The sequence below is a fragment of the Mobula hypostoma genome, chromosome 4 (genome assembly GCF_963921235.1).
Source record: "Mobula hypostoma chromosome 4, sMobHyp1.1, whole genome shotgun sequence".
Classification (NCBI taxonomy): Eukaryota; Metazoa; Chordata; class Chondrichthyes; order Myliobatiformes; family Myliobatidae; genus Mobula; species Mobula hypostoma.
In genome coordinates this window covers 92,110,925-92,128,148 of record NC_086100.1, presented here as the reverse complement: position 1 = coordinate 92,128,148, position 17,224 = coordinate 92,110,925, and the positions used below count along the sequence as shown (strand labels likewise).

Here is a 17,224-nt window from a genome sequence, read left to right as displayed (position 1 = left end):
AATAATCCCGTGGGGGAGCCCATTTGTTCAAGATGGATTTTGAGTGACATTTGTGCTTTCACGCAGACCGAGGGTCCAGCACTTGAGTTAAAGACAGATTCAAGATGAGCTCCAACTTATGTGCTCATTTGGACTGGGTTAACTGTAGTGGACTTTTTTTCGTCTCTCTTTTCTTTTTCCTACTAACTGCTCCTACTAGCTGAAATTTGTAAATATACTTTATAATTGTATGCAGTGTACAATCTGTTATTTCTTGCTGACAGCTAATTGCATGGGGGCAGCGTTTACACAGGTTGGAGTTTGGGTGGTTAAGACATCCCAACTTCCCGGTTATGGTGGACTCACCGCTGAGTCCAATGTTGAGGGGCTAACAAGCTGCATCTTGAGACGCCTGGTAAAAAGGGGTTTCACCTGTGTGTGTGTCTATATATATATATATATATATATCCTGGCTATTCTGATTACCTCCCACATTCCAATGTTAATTGTGCTGGTGGGGGGTGGTGGGGGGAACAGTTAGAGGAATGTGAGAAGAAAATTGGGTGTAGTCAAGGGTTGGTATTGATGAGTGTATGGACTACCTAATGGTCTGTGTGGACATGTTGGGTCAAAGAACTTGTTTCTGTACTGGATGACTGCAATTATACATTGCACAGAAAAGTTCATGTGAGTTTCTCCAGTCTGCAGTGTGATCTTCGTTGGATTGTTCACAGCAGATGTTGAATATCCTCCACAATTAGACCTTGTGAATTGGCCTTGAGTTGATGTTGAGCTGCTTGCTGCCCTGAATCACCAAACTTGTGATGTGATTGTTTTCCATATTGGTTTGATACAAATCTTGTTCATTCATTCATTTATTCAATGTGGGCATCACTGGTGAAGCCAGGATTTATCGTGCATCCCTAATTACCTTCAAATTATGGTGGAGCCACTGAAGTCTGTCAATTAAATGTGCTTTCAACTTCCTTTGTTAAATAAAAATCTAAGCCAGTTTAGTCATCTTTCCCCTCTCATTCACCAGACCTAATAAGGTATTCATAAATCTATGGACTCTTCTCAGTGCAAACCACCTTTCATAGTGTGGTGTTCAATAAGGTATATGTGTGGCCTAAACTAGTGTTTCAGACATTTTGAGCATTACCTTCTTTGCTTTGGCCAGTAATGGAAAATACTCTGAAGTCCTTATGATATAGAATGAGGCTATTTCAGCCCACTGTGTCCATGCTGGTTTACAGAGCAATCCCACTCCTCACTAATTTCCCCATAGTCTGTCCTCTCCATATCCTCATCAACTCCCTCCAACACCATAATATCGTGCTATTACAGTGCTAGTGACCCGGGTTCCGTTCTCTCTGTGACTACGTGGGCTTCCTCTGGGTGTTCCAGTTTCCTCACAGATTCTAAAGATGTATGGGTCAGGGGGTTAATTGTCACATGGGTGTAACTGGGCAGTACAGACACGTTGGGCCAGAAGGGTCTGCTACTGTGTTATATCATCTCTAAATAAAATAACATTCTACTACTCACCTACATCCAAGAGGCAATTTACAATGTCCAGTTAACCTAATGATTTCCACGTCTCTGGGATGTGGGGGAAAATCAGGGCACATAAAGGAAACTTTAATGGTCACAGGGAGGGAATACGAACTCCACACAGTCAGCAGTGGATGTCAGGATTGAATCCAAGTCACTGAAGTGAGGCAACAGTTCTTACCAGTTGTCCCACTGTGTCATCCAACTTGCCCTCATGGCCATCACTCAAACCTGTCCTGTCCAGTAACATGCTCTCTGTTCTACGCTTGATATTCTACCAACTCTTGCATATACGCTGTGTCCGCCAGAGAAAGTAGGATCTCCCAGTGGCCACACATTTTAATTCCACGTTCCATTCCCATTCTGATATGTCTATCCACGGCCTCCTCTACTGTAAAGATGAAGCCACACTCAGATTGGAGGAACAACACCTTATATTCCATCTGGGTAGCCTCCAACCTGATGGCATGAACATTGACTTCTCAAATTTCCCCTGATTCCCCTTCCTCCCCCCTCGTACCCCCATCCATTATTTATTTATATACACACATTCTTTCTCTCCTCTCCTTTTTCTCCCTCTGTCCCTCTCACTACACCCCTTGCCCATCCTCTGGGTTTTTCCCCCCTCCCCCTTTTCTTTCTCCCTGGGCCTCCTGTCCCATGATCCTCTCATATCCCTTTTGCCTATCACCTGCCCAGCTCTTGGCTCCATCCCTCCCCCTCCTGTCTTCTCCTATCATTTTGGATCTCCCCCTCCCCCTCCCACTTTCAAATCTCTTCTAGCTCTTCTTTCAGTTAGTCCTGACGAAGGGTCTCAGCCTGAAACGTCAACTGTACCTCTTCCTAGAGATGCTGCCTGGCCTGCTGCGTTCACCAGCAACTTTGATGTATGCTGCTTTAACAATCGAGTTGCAGTTTTCCAGTACTCCATCTGTTGAATAATATTGGAAGATGAGGGCCAGACCCTGTGCTTTTCTCCCTCCTTTAAAGAGCCAGTAATAATTTTATTTGGGCTTATCAATTTATCCTCTTGAAATAATCGACTCCTTACATTGTCCTTTCTTTCTCTGCCAGCCATTTAATTGTTTACCACTGTAGATGAGTGCAAGACCTGGGCACACTCAGTCCAGTGGTTTGACTATAGATCATCCTCAAGAAATGCTTCCCAGCCAAGTGCTTTTTCACTCCTGGTAAGATGGTGGCATTAAGCAGCATTGGTTTGCATGCAGCTCCAATGGGAATCATCAAATAGTTCCATTTAGGACTACTGCAACTGAAATCCACAGTCACAGCCATTGCCATTTAAAAAGTCTATCAATACTCAAAACCAATGAACCTCAGACGGCAGACTTGGGTTGTGAGTGCAGTTCTCCTTCAAGAAAATAGAAGCGGGGATTTACAGGTACAATTGGAATGCAGAGGCCTAAGCCTTCCACTCCTGACTATCTTGCTAGTGAATGTACAGTCTCTGGAAAATAAAATTGAAGACCTCAGAGCAAGATTGCTGTACCCAGAGAAACATCAGAGATTGCTGTGTAGTTTACTTCATGGACACATGACAATCTCCAGCCATTTTAAGCACAATGCTGCAGCTCGATGTTATCACCATTCCCTGCAAAGACAGGACAGCAAAGTCTTTTAAAGGCAGAGGAGGTGGAGGATACTTATCGTGAGGCACAAACAGGGTGGTTCTGTCTCAGTACAGCTCACTGAACCTGGAATATCTAGTGATCAAATGTCATCCATTTTATCTGCTCCTTTTCTTCTTACACTCCACCTCAGGCCAACTTCTGGCAGGCACTGGAGGAGTTGAGCAATGTAATCAGCAGGCACAAAACTGTGAACCATGATACCTTCACTATCATTATGGGAAATTTCAACCAGCCAGCTTGAAGAATTCTCTGAAAAAGTATCACCAATATATCACTTGTGGAACCAGGGGAGCCAACATACTTGACCATTGTCATACCAACCTCAAGAAGGCATCCCACGCCTACACTTTGGAAAGTCCGATCACCTGGCTGTACTTCTACTCCCAGTATATAGCAGGGACGAAAGATGGCAGCACCAGTGGTGAGGACCAAGAAGGTACGGTCAAGGGAAGCAGAGGAGCACTTACAGAATGGCTTAGTTCTATTCAACAAGCTCCAAGGACAGCATCCAGTCCAACGGGGTACCTGGTACTAAAGACCTGTGCTGACCAACTAGTTGGTGTGTTCACAGATATCTTCAACCTTTCACTTCAGCAGTGTGTGGTACCCACCAGCTTCAATCATACTGGTGTTCAAGAAGAGTGTGGTGACCTAATTAAATATATTTATTATATTTAAATATATAATAACCAACCTCGATTACTATCACCCAGTTTTTCTTTCTTTTCCTCTATTTTAAGTAGTTTTAAATATACTTATTGTAATTTAGTTATTACTATTTATTGTACAGTTGCTGCAGAGCATCATCCATTTCACTCCCAACCCCATTCCAATTCCAACATGTCAGTCCATGGCCTTTTCTTCTTCCCAGTGGCCAACCATTTCACTTCCAATCCCTGTTCCCATTCCAGCCTTCAGTCCACGGCCTTTTCTTCTTCCCGGTGGCTGACGTTTCAATCCCAATCCCCATTCCCGTTCCAATATCTCAGTCCATGGCCTTTTCTTCTTCCCGGTGGCTAACATTTCACTCCCAATTCCCATTCCAACATGTCAGTCCATGGCCTCCTCTACTACTACAGTGAGGCTACTCTCAGGTTGGAGGAGCAATACCTTATATTCCATCTAGATAGTCTGCAATCTGATGGCATAAATATCGCTTTCTCCAACTTCTGCTAATTTTCTCCCCAACACCTTCCTCTTTTTCAATTCCCCACTCTGGCATCTTACGTCTTCTCCTCACCTGCCTATCACCTTCCCCCGGTGCTCCTCTCCCATGGTCCAGTCTCCTCTCCAGATTCCTTTTTCTTCAGCCCTTTGCCTTTTCTACCCAGCTTCTTACTTCATCCCCTCCTCCCCCAACCACTTGACTTCACCTATCACCTTCTAGCTTGTCCTCATTCCCCTTCCTGCACCTTGTTATTCAGGTATCTTCCTACTCTCTCTTCAGGGTCTTGGCCTGAAACGTTGAATGTTTATTCATTTTCATAGATGCTGTCTGACTGTTGAGTTACTCCGTCATTTTGTGTAGAGTAAAGCACTGTTTGTGACTTTGACGTTTATATCCCGATAAAAAGGGCTGGTTATCTGTAGGTATCGTCCAGCACTAATTAAATACTTAGACTGCCCTGTGGTTTAATTACACACATTCATCTCCATTTCTAGTCTTATAAAATATCCTGTGTGGCAGAGTATTCTTACATTTTCAGGATTATAACACATAAATGACACAAATTTTAGCCATACACCTTACCCTTGCATCATCAATACATAGTCAATGTTGCATCAAAGAAGTCATAAAGTTGGGCATCTGAATGGCCTAACTCTGTTCAACAGGTGATCACAGGGCATCTTTCATTGACCATTTACACTTGGGATTGGACACCCTGGGTGATGCATTGGCACTGCATCATTTAACAGAACATTCTGGGTGAACTTGCAGCACTGAATCACATGCAGAGTGCATGATAGAATCGTATGCCATAACTGAGTCTGTGCTGACTGTCAACCACCCATTACATTCATCTATTATTTTTCTTCTCACATTCTCACCAACCACTAGATTCTATCACTCATATTACAAGTGTTAAAATTGGATGGAATGTCAGAGAAAGAGGAGCCAGTGAAGTACTGTCTGTGCACATTAGTGCAGCCACCATGGGTCTTCTGATCACCTGCTATGTGATTGCAGTGGGTTGAGAAAGGTTAACATGCTGGGGCCACAACCAGTAATATCCCAGTGCATCGAGGTACACTTGTAGCCTTGGTTACAAGTCTTTAGGCCGTTGCATGTTGGCATACTGGGGGAGAAGGGTCAGCAGCAATGGTGGAGACAAGAAAAGGGTGAAGGGTTAGCTTGGCCAACAGTGTTGGGGTGGAACCCGGGATTTGCGGCGAGGCAAGGGGTTTCAGAAGTGGCAGCACATTTGATGGAAGTGGTAGGGGATGGTGAAGGGGCATGCTCAAATGTTGGGCAGCTGAAGGCCATCAGGCAATGCAAGGCACTGAGAGGTCTGTTCAGAGTGGAGTGAGCGAAGGGGTGAGCCACTCTTGTCACAAGTCTACTGGGTCTCAGTAATGGGATGAAGACAATGCAGACCCATTAGGGCTCTGCAGGAGCCTGCACAGGATCGAAACTCTGGGTGTCTGTACAGTTAGAAGTGGTGGATCTGGAAATTGCTCTGGATGGCACAGGCGCAGGTCAGCCCCCGGTGCGAGTACATAACTGGCATTGTCTGAGAAAAAGGTGGCAAAACTCGTACGCTGTGGACTTACTTGATTTCCAATCGCATAGGACTGCAAACCCTTTTCATGTGGATGAACTCTGAACAATGATGTGCTTCACTTACACCTTACCATCTGTCAGCACATCAAGTGATTGTGCTATACAAATTGGTGCTGGTGTAGGCAGACAATTCTGGAGCCATTCAGCCATGATCCAGTGAGAGAACAGAGCTTGATATACAGGACATGCTACAAATGAGCAGAAACCAGTTCCTCCTCAGGGTAAGGTTTCCACCAGCCAATGCTCCTCTCAGATTGCAGGGTCTTATCACAGACAAAAAACTGATTTGAACACCACATTGATCACTACCGCTTGTAGATACCTACTCCAACCACTCCAGCCCATTCTCTGTTCACTTTCCCCATCCCTCATTCCCTCAACCTCCCCATCCCTCTGTTCACCCACTTACTTTCTTCCCTCTGCCCGCTCTCTGTATCCCTCCACCCTCTCTCTTGAGGCTGGACATCAATCACAGCCTAGCTTTTCCCTCACACAATCTGACCCCCCTCCCCAAACTTAGCCACACATTTCCTATTTTTTTTTGTTTCCTTTGCTCTCAGCAATGTTAACCTTCTCTCTATGGGTTCTCGCCATTCACCCTCCATGTCGGATCATCTCAACCACCCAGTGTGTTAACTTGTCCCCACATCCCCTCGCCTTTTTCCTGTCCTTTACCACCCCTGTTACACTCCTGTTCTCCCACTGTCCTGATTTAAAGATCCCCCTGATAGCCTTGTTCCTCCCCAACTCCCTTCAGCCTGACGACCCCTATTTTCACTGTACTCCTCCAGTTCTATTCCTTGTCTCGATTCACTTCCCTTTCCAAGCTTCTGTATAATTACGTTAACACACATCAAAGTTGCTGGTGAACGCAGCAGGCCAGGCAGCATCTCTAGGAAGCGGTACAGTCGACGTTTCGGACCGAGACCCTTCATCAGGACTAACTGAAGGAAGAGTGAGTAAGAGATTTGAAAGTTGGAGGGGGAGGGGGAGGGATGGAGCCAAGAGCTGGACAGGTGATTGGTAAAGGGGATATGAGAGGATCATGGGACAGGAGGTCCGGGAAGAAAGACAAGGGGGGTGGGGAACCCAGAGGATGGGCAAGGGGTAAATTCAGAGGGACAGAGGGAGAAAAAGGAGAGTGAGAGAAAGAACGTGTGTATAAAAAAAAAGTAACAGATGGGGTACGAGGGGGAGGTGGGGCATTAGCGGAAGTTAGACAAGTCGATGTTCATGCCATCAGGTTGGAGCTTGAATTTCCAGCATCTGTCGAATTCCTGTTGTTTGCGTATAATTACGTTGCTTTGTTGAAGCCTCCTTGGTCACCAATCAATGTGTCTCCTCATGGTGACCAACCTGTTAAGGTACCTTCAAGACCAACAGGGTCTTGAATACAATAGGGTCTTTTAAGAGACTCTTAGATAGGTACGTGGAGCTTAGAAATATAGAGGGCTATGTGGTAGGGAAATTCTAGGCAGTTTCTAGAGTAGGTTACATGGTCGGCACAATATTGTGGGCTGAAGTGCCTGTAATGTGCTGTAGATTCCTATGTTCTATGTTCTAAGGCACTGAGGACAAACTGTCACTTACAGTAAATGGCTGTATTGTTCCCTACACCACGACATTTAAAAAACTTTAAAAAGTAATTTATTAGCTCTGAAATATCTTTGGACATTCTGAAGACGTAAAAGTCATATTCAGTTTCTAATTCTTTCTTCTTTGAGCATGTCATGGGGTCCAGGTGTTAAATGAATAGTTTGAATATAGTCTCTAGTCAGCTGTGAAGCTTCAGTGTGAAATGGAGACCATTTTACTAAACACCTTCAGACAGACTTTAAGTTTTTTTTAAATTTTTATTCCAACCAGCCTCGTTTTTGCTACTGATGGTGACTGTCAGCACCATTGCAACTTCACCTATGTTATTTGTCTCCCACTTCATACTGAAGGGCAAATGTAAACTTGTTGTCAAACATTTTGTCCGAAACACCCACATTGAGGTGCTTGACGTCTTGGGTGTTGCAGATGCCCTCCCAGTAGCCATCCTTGCTCATGTTGAGTGGACACGCTCCTTTTCCATACACCTGAACTTTCCTGACATGGGGGATCTTCAGCTTGAACTTGACAATCTGGTTTGGGGGCAGGATGCCAGACAGAGGCTCTACCAGTTCACACCCATCTGTCCAGGAGCTGAAGATCTTGGGAAAGCCTGGCCAGTGAACATTGTGGTTGGCACAGGAGATTAAATATTCGCAGACATGGGCATGTGCGGGGCTGTGGCTGGCCTTGTCCTTGGCAAAGATTGCAAACACATAGAGGCCAGAATGTGGGAGCTGGATTTTGAACTCCACCCAGTTGCCCAAATGTGTTTTGAATACATGGTTCCTCATGACTTCATCTGACAGGTTAACCTCGTCGCAGGAGAGTTTACTGGTGAAGCTCAGTTCCTTATTCACCATAAAGCGCACCGTGCACCGGCCATCGTTACAGTAAATGAGGGGCTCAGGGTGTGAGGGTTGGAGCAGCCCTTTCATCTCTGTGAGCCAGCTAGGGCCCATTGGGTTATGGAACACCTTCGGCAGCTTGAAGTTTTCATCCACTGACTCGCACTTAATTAAATAGGCACAAATAAAAGTGTAAGTCTCTGATTCGGAGTCCCACGGCTTAGCGTAGATCTTTAACTTGTGGTCTCCTCTCTTCTGGGGCAGGACTTCCAGCTTCATGCCATACCTAGTCAGGGTTAGGATTGCGCAGTCCTTCCTCTCATCCAGGCTGTACATAAACAAGGTTGGGGAGTGCCCTTCTATGTTGATAATCACTCTTCCGTTTACTGTTTGAAATGAGTTAAAATTAGTTAAATGTGTCCACAACTGACAACCCCTCCTGCTGTTTTGCTGGGCTTTAAGTAAAGAAGATGGTTTACATTAAGTTCAGTTTATTGTCATGTGCACAAGTCTAATGTACAGGTCCAATGAAAACTTGCTTAGAGAAGCTTCACAGGCACATACTGTAAGTTCAAATAACACACACTATAGAGTTATAGGTTATAGAGTCAGAGAAACGCAGCATGGATATAGGCATTTTTAGCCAACAAATCCATGCGGACCATTGTGCCCACCCATCTAGTCCTAGATCATTTAGCCTAGATCCCTCCAAGTCCCACCCTTCCATGTATCTATCCAGAAGCTTCCTAAATTGTGCTATTGCACATGCCTCAGCCACTCCATCTGGCAGTCCATTCTGTATACTCACAACCTTCTGAGTGAAAAGGTTGCTGCCCTGGTCCCTTCTAAATTTTTCCCTCACCCTAAACCATGTCTACTTGACTTGGACTCCTCACCCTTTGGGATTGTTACCATCCACATTATCTATAGAGGCAATTAGGTTCCTAACTCGTATACCCAAGTTATATATAAACTAAAGTGAATCTCCTTAGAAGAAACACTCTGCACTTCACACACATCCCAGGGTTTGTTCTGTGTGTGAAGTCAATGAAACATAATGAACTTTTTGGTGAATAGCACTAAGTCAGCAGCGTACAGGCTTGGTCCATACTGCCCTGTGTGATTGCCCAAGCTGCCTTTTGCAACCCTGAGTGGTAAACAAGTCATCTCTTCACTGCTCACTGGGGTTAATCACATTTTTCTCTGCCTCATTTGTTTCATTCGAGTTACTCAGTCAATATATAACTTGGAGCAGCAGATATTCTGAAGAACTGATGCCCTCCAGATGCAAGGTTTCCACCTGAAATAGTGACAATTTATTTTCCCAACACAGGAGACTATGCAGATGCTGGAAAATTCAAGCAACATAAAAAATGCTGGGTGGTATGGTAGCATAGTTGTTAGCACAACATGCAACCAGGGTTCAATTCCCACTGCTGCTGTAAGGCATTTCTACATTCTTCCTGTGACTGTCTGGGTTCCCCCAAAGTATTCCGGTTTCCTCCCACAGTCCAAATGCAGGATAATTGGTCATTATAAATTGCCCCATGATTAGGCTACCATTAAATCAGGGGATTGCTGTGCGAAATGTCTCCAAGGGCCAGAAGGGCCTATTTCACACTGTATCTCAATCAATAAATCAATAACCAACCAACAGGACCTCAGCAGGGCGTGTAGCATCTATGGAAATGAATAAAGAGTCGACATTTCGGGCTGAGCCCCTTCATCAGGACTGGAAAGGAAGGAGAAAGAAGGCAGAATAAGGAGGTGGGAAGGGGGAAGGAAGGAGTACAAGCTAGAAGGTGATAGGTGAAGCCAGGTGGGTGGAGAAGAGGGGGGATGAAGTAAAAATCTGGGAGGTGATAGGTAGGAAAAGAGCTGGAGAAGAAGGAATCTGATAAGAGAGGAGAGCTGACTATGGGCGAAAGGCAAAGAGGAGGAGCACCAGTGGGAGATGATAGGCAGGAGAGGAGAAGAGAAGAGGTGAGAGTGGGGAATTCAAGAAGGGGAAGGGGGAATTACCAGAAGTTAGAGATATTGATGTTCATCCCATTAGGCTGGAGGTTACCCAGATGGAATATGAGGTGTCTCCAGATTATAACCCGTTGTTATCCCAGCTGGGGGCAGGGATAGATTCCAGATGCATTCCTGCAATTTTGATTCAGCGCTACAGCAGACCAACAGCCCTTCGGCCCATCTAGTACATGCCGAACAATTAATTTGTCTAATCTCATTGATCTGCACCTGGACCAAAGTCCTCCACACTTATCCCAACCATGTAGTTATCCAAATTTCTCTTAAATGTTGAATTCAGCCTTTCTTCCACCACAGTATTGCAAGTGGAACCTTAGCAACATTATGTACAAGGTAACATCCCAACTTCTATACTCAGTATCCTGACATATACCATATCACGGCAGTGTTATAACGAACTTGCCCCTCTCCCAGCTCATTTGCCCTGTGTAACTTTGTTTCCTCCATTATCATCACTTTGATATTCTGATCATTTAGTTCACTTTTGCTTCTGGTGTTTTACAGCATAGATTTGCAGCTGTGCTTATAACCGTCACAATTCTCCAGTTTTCTTAAGGGATTTGGGATATCATGGAGATGGAAAAGGTGCTATACAAAGGCAATCTTTTTCTGTTTTCAGAAAGTGCATGCCACATTGTCATTCAGTGTGATGTATAGGTAGAGAGTGAATGAATATTCTTTGACCGAAACACTCAACACAGATTCTAGCTTCATCCTCTGGGTATCTACTGATTCAGCAATTTCACACCCCCCCATCCACTCCATCTCTCTTCAATTCTCTCATTCTCTCTCTCGCTGTATGCTTATCTCCCTTTTTCTCTGTCCCTCTGTCTCTCTTCATTCTCTATATTTCTAGGTCCTTCTCGTACTCACAAGGTCACTAAGTATGAAATTGTTATAGACTCTGTAGCTGCCTCTCTGGGTCCTGTGTCCCACTGTCTCCACATCTGAGTATCTCTGTTCTTATCCACCCTTGCGTCTATCTCTGTGTTCCTCTGTCTCCCTGCTCCTCCTCTCTGTGGTTCTGCACCACCGTGTCCTATGGAGTTTTAGATTATACAGGACAGAAAATAGGCCTTTGGATTCTGAGCTGGTCCCTTTAGCCCATGTTTGGCCCATATCCCTTTACTCAAGTCTACACCAATATCTCTGGTATTTCTACATACCTCTACCATTTCCTACGACAATTCGTTCAACTACTGTGAGAGCAAGAAGACAATTCTTTATGAAGTTAGGGACACAACCAGAGGCACATAAATTGGTCATTGTAAATTGTTAAGCCTGATTTATACTTCTGCGTCAATGCGTCACTGTTAAGTATTGCGTCGCCGCAAACCCTACGCAAAGCTGACGCGGAACCCTATGTGAGAGCTTGTGTTGCGGCCACGCGCACCTCTCCCAAAATGTAACTGCACGTGATTGGTCCACTTGGTAGCATCGCATTTCATCCTACGCTGCAATAACTTCCCATTGGGCGACTGAAGGGCAGGTAAGGAACTCTGGCTGCAACTCTTTCCATAAAGCTTTACAGACCTCCGAAATTATGGAGGACATATTTCGCTTTTACGAAAAAAGACACTCGCTCCTTGTTTACCCCGAGAAAGATTACCATGACCATGAAGCCTTGCATGGGCAGCTGTGTGCGCATGCGCGATGTGCCCGAATTGCAGAGCGATGGAGACACATCAACACACAAATATAAATGCTCACAACGTGTGTAAGTTACTCACGTAGGTTATGGCGTCGAGTTAACGCAGAAGCAGAAATCAGGCTTTAGGGTTAATCAAGGTTGTGGGATTGCTGGGGTGCTGTGGCTTGAAAGGCCAGAAAGGCCTACTCCACTCTGCACTGCTAATTAAAATAAATAAAACCTACTAGTATAAATGGGACTGATGCTTCATTCTCTAAGTTTAATGCCTTATGTATGAATAACACTGCATATGCATGAATTCCCACTGCATCTGTCTTGGAAGCTGATGTCAGAACATCTTTCAAGAGGATGAACCTCTGCAGGGCATCATGGTGACCTTGACAAGGTACTGGAAATCTGTACAGATCACTGGCTGGATGTTCACAGATATGCTCACCCTTTCAGTACAGTGCTTTGAGATTTCCACACACTTTCAAAGAATCGACTGAGCTGTCTCGATGATTACCTTCCAGCAGCACTCACATCTACTGAGCTGAAATGCTTTGAGAGGTTAATGGTAGCTGGAATTAATTTCTGCCTGAACAGGGACTGGACCTTCTAGAATTTGCCTATCACCACAATGGGTTTACAAAGAATAAAATATCACTGGCTGTCTACTCAGTTTTGGAGCATCTAGATAATGACAAAACAAACATTAGTCTTTATTAATTGCAGGTTGGCCTTCACCACAACCATCCCCTCGCTACTAATTAATAAGCTTCAAAACCTAGGCCCTTGTATTTTTCCTGTGATGGTCAGCTTCCTTATCAGGAGATCACATGTCATCTTCGCTGACAATCAACACAGGCATACCTGAAGGGTGTGTACTTAGCCCACCTCTCTACACTCACAGCTCAGCACAAGCAAGATATAAATTTGCTGATAACACCACTGATATTGGCAGTATCTCAGATGGCAATGAGGAGAAAGTACAAGAATTAGCAAGTCATGTTGAAGATATTGTATACAAAACGTTGGTTAGGCTGTACTTGGAATTCTGGTCACCACATTATAGGATGAAGGTGGAGTCTTTAGAAAGTGTACAGAAGGACGTTTACCGGGATATTGCCTGAATTAAAGGATAAGAGATGTAAGGAGAGGTTGGACAACTTGGGTTGTTTTCTCTAGAGCACGAAAAGCTGAGAGAGGAGCTGAAATAAGTTTACAAATTCTGAATCATAAGAAAGGTAGAAATGTCAAATACTGGAGGACATGCATTTAAGATGAGAAGGGGTAAGTTTAAAGGAGATGTGTGTGACAGCTTTTTTTTAAACACAGAAAGAGTGGGTATCTGAACCATCTGCCAGCGCGGAAGTGGTGGAAGCAGATACAATAATGGTGTTTAAGAGGCTCACAAACATCCAGAGTGACATGGGTTGTGCCAGCAGAAGAAATTTAGTTTAATTTGGTGTTGTACTTGGTGCAGACATCATGAGCTGAAAGGCCTTTTCCTATGTCCTACAACAATTTCTAGGACCCTGCCTTTCACCATCCAAGCCCTGCTCCAGTTTACTTTTCATTTGCTTGATTTTGCACTTGTCTAAGTTAAATTGCTTTGGCCACAGTTTTGCCGGCTTTCCCAGTTGAGCTAGATCCTGTTGCAACCTTAGACGACTTTTGTCACTGCCCAACACACAACTAATTTTCTACATTCCACAGACTTAACCATTGTCACCTAAATCATTAAGATAAATGACAAACAATACCAATCCAGTCTGAAAAAAAACGGTCCTCCACCACCACTCTCTATCCCCTTTCACCAAGCCAATTCTAATTGTTCCTGGATTCCATTTAACCTAACCTTTCTCTAACTTCAGTAACTTCTTCCCCCTCTTCTTCTCTCTTTTTTCCATTCCCAATTCTAGTTCTAATTCTCACCACTTCTTATCACCTGCCCAACATCTCCCTGTGGTGCTCCTCCCCTCCTTCTGCCCTTCTCCACCTATCCCCTCCCAGCTTCATTCTGTTGTTAAAATTAAACCAACCACCTACCTTCCCTTTCACCTACAAGCTTTTATTCCTCCCCCACCCACTTTCTTATTTGGGCTTCTGTCCCTTCCTTTCCAGTCACGATGAAGGCTCTAGCCCTGAAACATCAGTTGTTTATTCCGCTCCACAGATGCTACCTGACTTGCTGAGTTCCTCTAGCACTTTGTGTTGCTCAAGATTTCCAGCATCTGAAGAAGCTCTCCTGTTTAAGATGGGCCTACCATGTGGGGCCTTGTCAAAAGCTGTATTGAACACAAGGTACTGTAGATAATATCTACTGCCCTATCTCATCAGCTCTCTTGGCCACCTCTTCAAAAGTGCAACAAAGTTTGTGAATGACAATTTCCCATGCATAAAGCCATGTTGACTATCTACAATCAGTCTTTTCAAACATGGATATATCCTGTCTTTCAGAATCCCTTCCAGTAACTTATCTGTCTCTGAAGTTCTGGGTCTCTCCTCTGCACTCTCTTGGCATCTTTCTTTTATTCACCTTCACTCTACATTGATTTCTTGTTCAAATTAGCCAAATGGAGAAATTTCAGATGATCACACAGTCTCACTGTACCTGTGGATATCAGCTGGACATCCGGGTGGATGTACATCAGACCCATTTCAAAAAAGTCACCAGTCCTGAACACCATATCTTCAAATATCTTGAGGGAAATCCTTGGAGTAATCAGCTGCCACTTTTCCTCCATGGGGAAATGATTATTGATGAACAGTGATGGATGTGTAAAGAAGTAAAATTCAACATACCTGCAACAGAAAGGTAGGGTGTCTTAATATGATGAGAAATGGCATCAGTTCATTTTGCAGTGTAGTTGATTTAGAATATCCATGTGAGTTTGCACAGTCAATTGTCTCTTGTACAAGTGAGACCATATCCTGTATCCATATCACTTCAGCTTCATCATTGTTGAAGGAAAATATACAATTATAAAAATAGACAGTACCGAAACACTCAACAGGTCAGGTCAGAATGATGTTGGAACTGAAACTATCGTGTCTTTCTTTCCACAGATATTGCCTAGGCTGCTAAGTGTTTCCAGCATTTCCTGTTTCAATTTCAGTGTTTGATTTTTGCTCTGATGTGATTGATAGAGTCAGTTGCCAATACTAGTGACTGAGACAGCGTTTTTTATATGGTTGCAACTCGGCATGGAAACTTCCTGCTGGTCGTCTTCTACTCTCTCCTTCGGATGGTGAGTCACTACCTCTCCAGGATGAATAAGACTTGCAAGAAACAGTCAAAGTAGCAAGGACACAGAGTCTGGGGGCTGTAAAGACAGAAATTTACATGGTGCTAGGCACCATGGTAGCATAGTGGTTAGGGAGACACTACTATAGTTTGGGGCATTCCGGAGTTTGGAGTTCAATTCCAGCACCATTCTCTGTATGTCCTCTCCATGGAATGCACCACAATCAGAATCAGGTTTATTATCACCAGCACATGACGTGAAATTTGTCAACTTAGCAGCAGCAGTTCAATGCTATACATAATCTAGCAGAGAAATAAAATAAAATAAAACATAATAATAAGTAACAAATCAATTTCATGTATTGAATAGATTTTTTAAAATGTGCAAAAAACAGAAATACTGTATATTTAAAAAAAAATGAGGTAGTGTCCAAAGCTTCAATGTCCATTTAGGAATCGGATGGCAGAGGGGAAAAAGCTGTTCTTGAATTGCTGAGTGTGTGCCTTCAGGCTTCTGTAGCTCCTACCTGATGATAACAGTGAGAAAAGGGCATGCCCTGGGTGCTGGAGGTCCTAAATAATGGATGCTGCCTTTCTGAGACACCACTCCTTAAAGATGTCCTGGGTACTTTGTAGGCTACTACCCAAGATGGAATTGACTAGATTTACAACCTTCTGCAGCTTCTTTCGGTCCTGTGCAGTAGCCCCTCCATACCAGACAATGATGCAGGCTGTCAGAATGCTCTCCAAGGTACAACTATAGCCATTAAGAGTGCCAAGACCCAAGTTGGAAGCCCAGGCTAACCAAAGGGATGCCAGCAGACTATGGCAGGGTCTAAATGAGATCACTGGGCGCAAAGAAAAGGCTGGGAATATCAATAACTGTGGCGTTCTCTTCCTGATGAACTTAACGTATTCTATGCAAGATTTGAACAGAAGAGGAGCGTCCCGCTCCCTCCAGATGAACCGGACCTGGTGGCATCGAGATTCATCGTCACCGAGGAGGACGTTAGAAGGGCCTTCTTGAAGATAAATCCAAGGAAGGAGACCGGCCCAGATGATGTCCCAAGACAGGTTCTCCAGGCCTGTGCAAGCAAGCTAGTTGGAGTGTTTGCTGACATCTTCAACTGCTCCTTGCTTCAGTCTAAGATCCCCTCGTGTTTTAAGAAGGCAACGATTACCCCAGTGCCGAAGAAGAGCAAGGTGGCATGTCTGAATGACTATCGACCTGTAGCTCTGACATCAATTGCTATGTGTGGTTATGGTACACATCAACCACAGCCTACTGGTCAACCTCGACACTTTGCAATTCGCCTACTGGAGCAACAGGTCAACGGCAGATGCCATCTCTCTGGCCCTACATTCCTCCTTAGAACACCTGGAGAATAAAGACGCATATGTAAAGCTTCTTTTCATTGACTACATCTCTGCCTTGAATACCATCATTCCAAATAAACTGATTCCTAAGCTCCGGAACCTGGGCCTTCGCACTCAGATCTGCAGCTGGATCTTCAACTTCCTCACAGACAGGACCCAGGCTGTAAAAATAGGGGGCAAGCTCTCCTCTACAACAGGGGTCCCCAACCTTTTTCGCACTGCGGACCGGTTTCATATTGACAATATTCTTGCGGACCAGCTGACCGGGGGGGGGCGGTGGGGGGGGGAGGTGGTGGTAGAGTTGCCAACGGACAAGAGCAGCAGTCAAAGACGCTGGGTTTACACCGAGAAAGACTACAATGACCATGAAGCCTTGCGCGGGCACCAGCGCACATGCGTAACTTGCGCATGCATGTACGATTTTTTCCACAAATCGTTTTTGCAATTCTGTTCGGGGGGGGGGGTGTTAATCACGACTGGAATATCAGTGATAAGTGGCTAATACACTCAGTTTCGTTTCTAAAA

The 17,224-nt window shown here is 44.5% G+C and overlaps 1 protein-coding gene across 1 annotated transcript in view; it reads right to left on the bottom strand.

Moving 5' to 3' along the window:
• Positions 1-7,886: 7,886 nt before the first annotated feature.
• Positions 7,887-17,224, bottom strand: part of ky (kyphoscoliosis peptidase) — a 48,056-nt gene continuing 38,718 nt past the window's right edge. The window contains exons 6-7 of the mRNA XM_063047312.1: positions 14,690-14,880; positions 7,887-8,794 (exon numbers count right to left, since the gene is read on the bottom strand). Coding sequence (XP_062903382.1) covers positions 7,887-8,794; positions 14,690-14,880 — 1,099 coding nt within the window. The remainder of the gene's footprint in view (positions 8,795-14,689; positions 14,881-17,224) is intronic.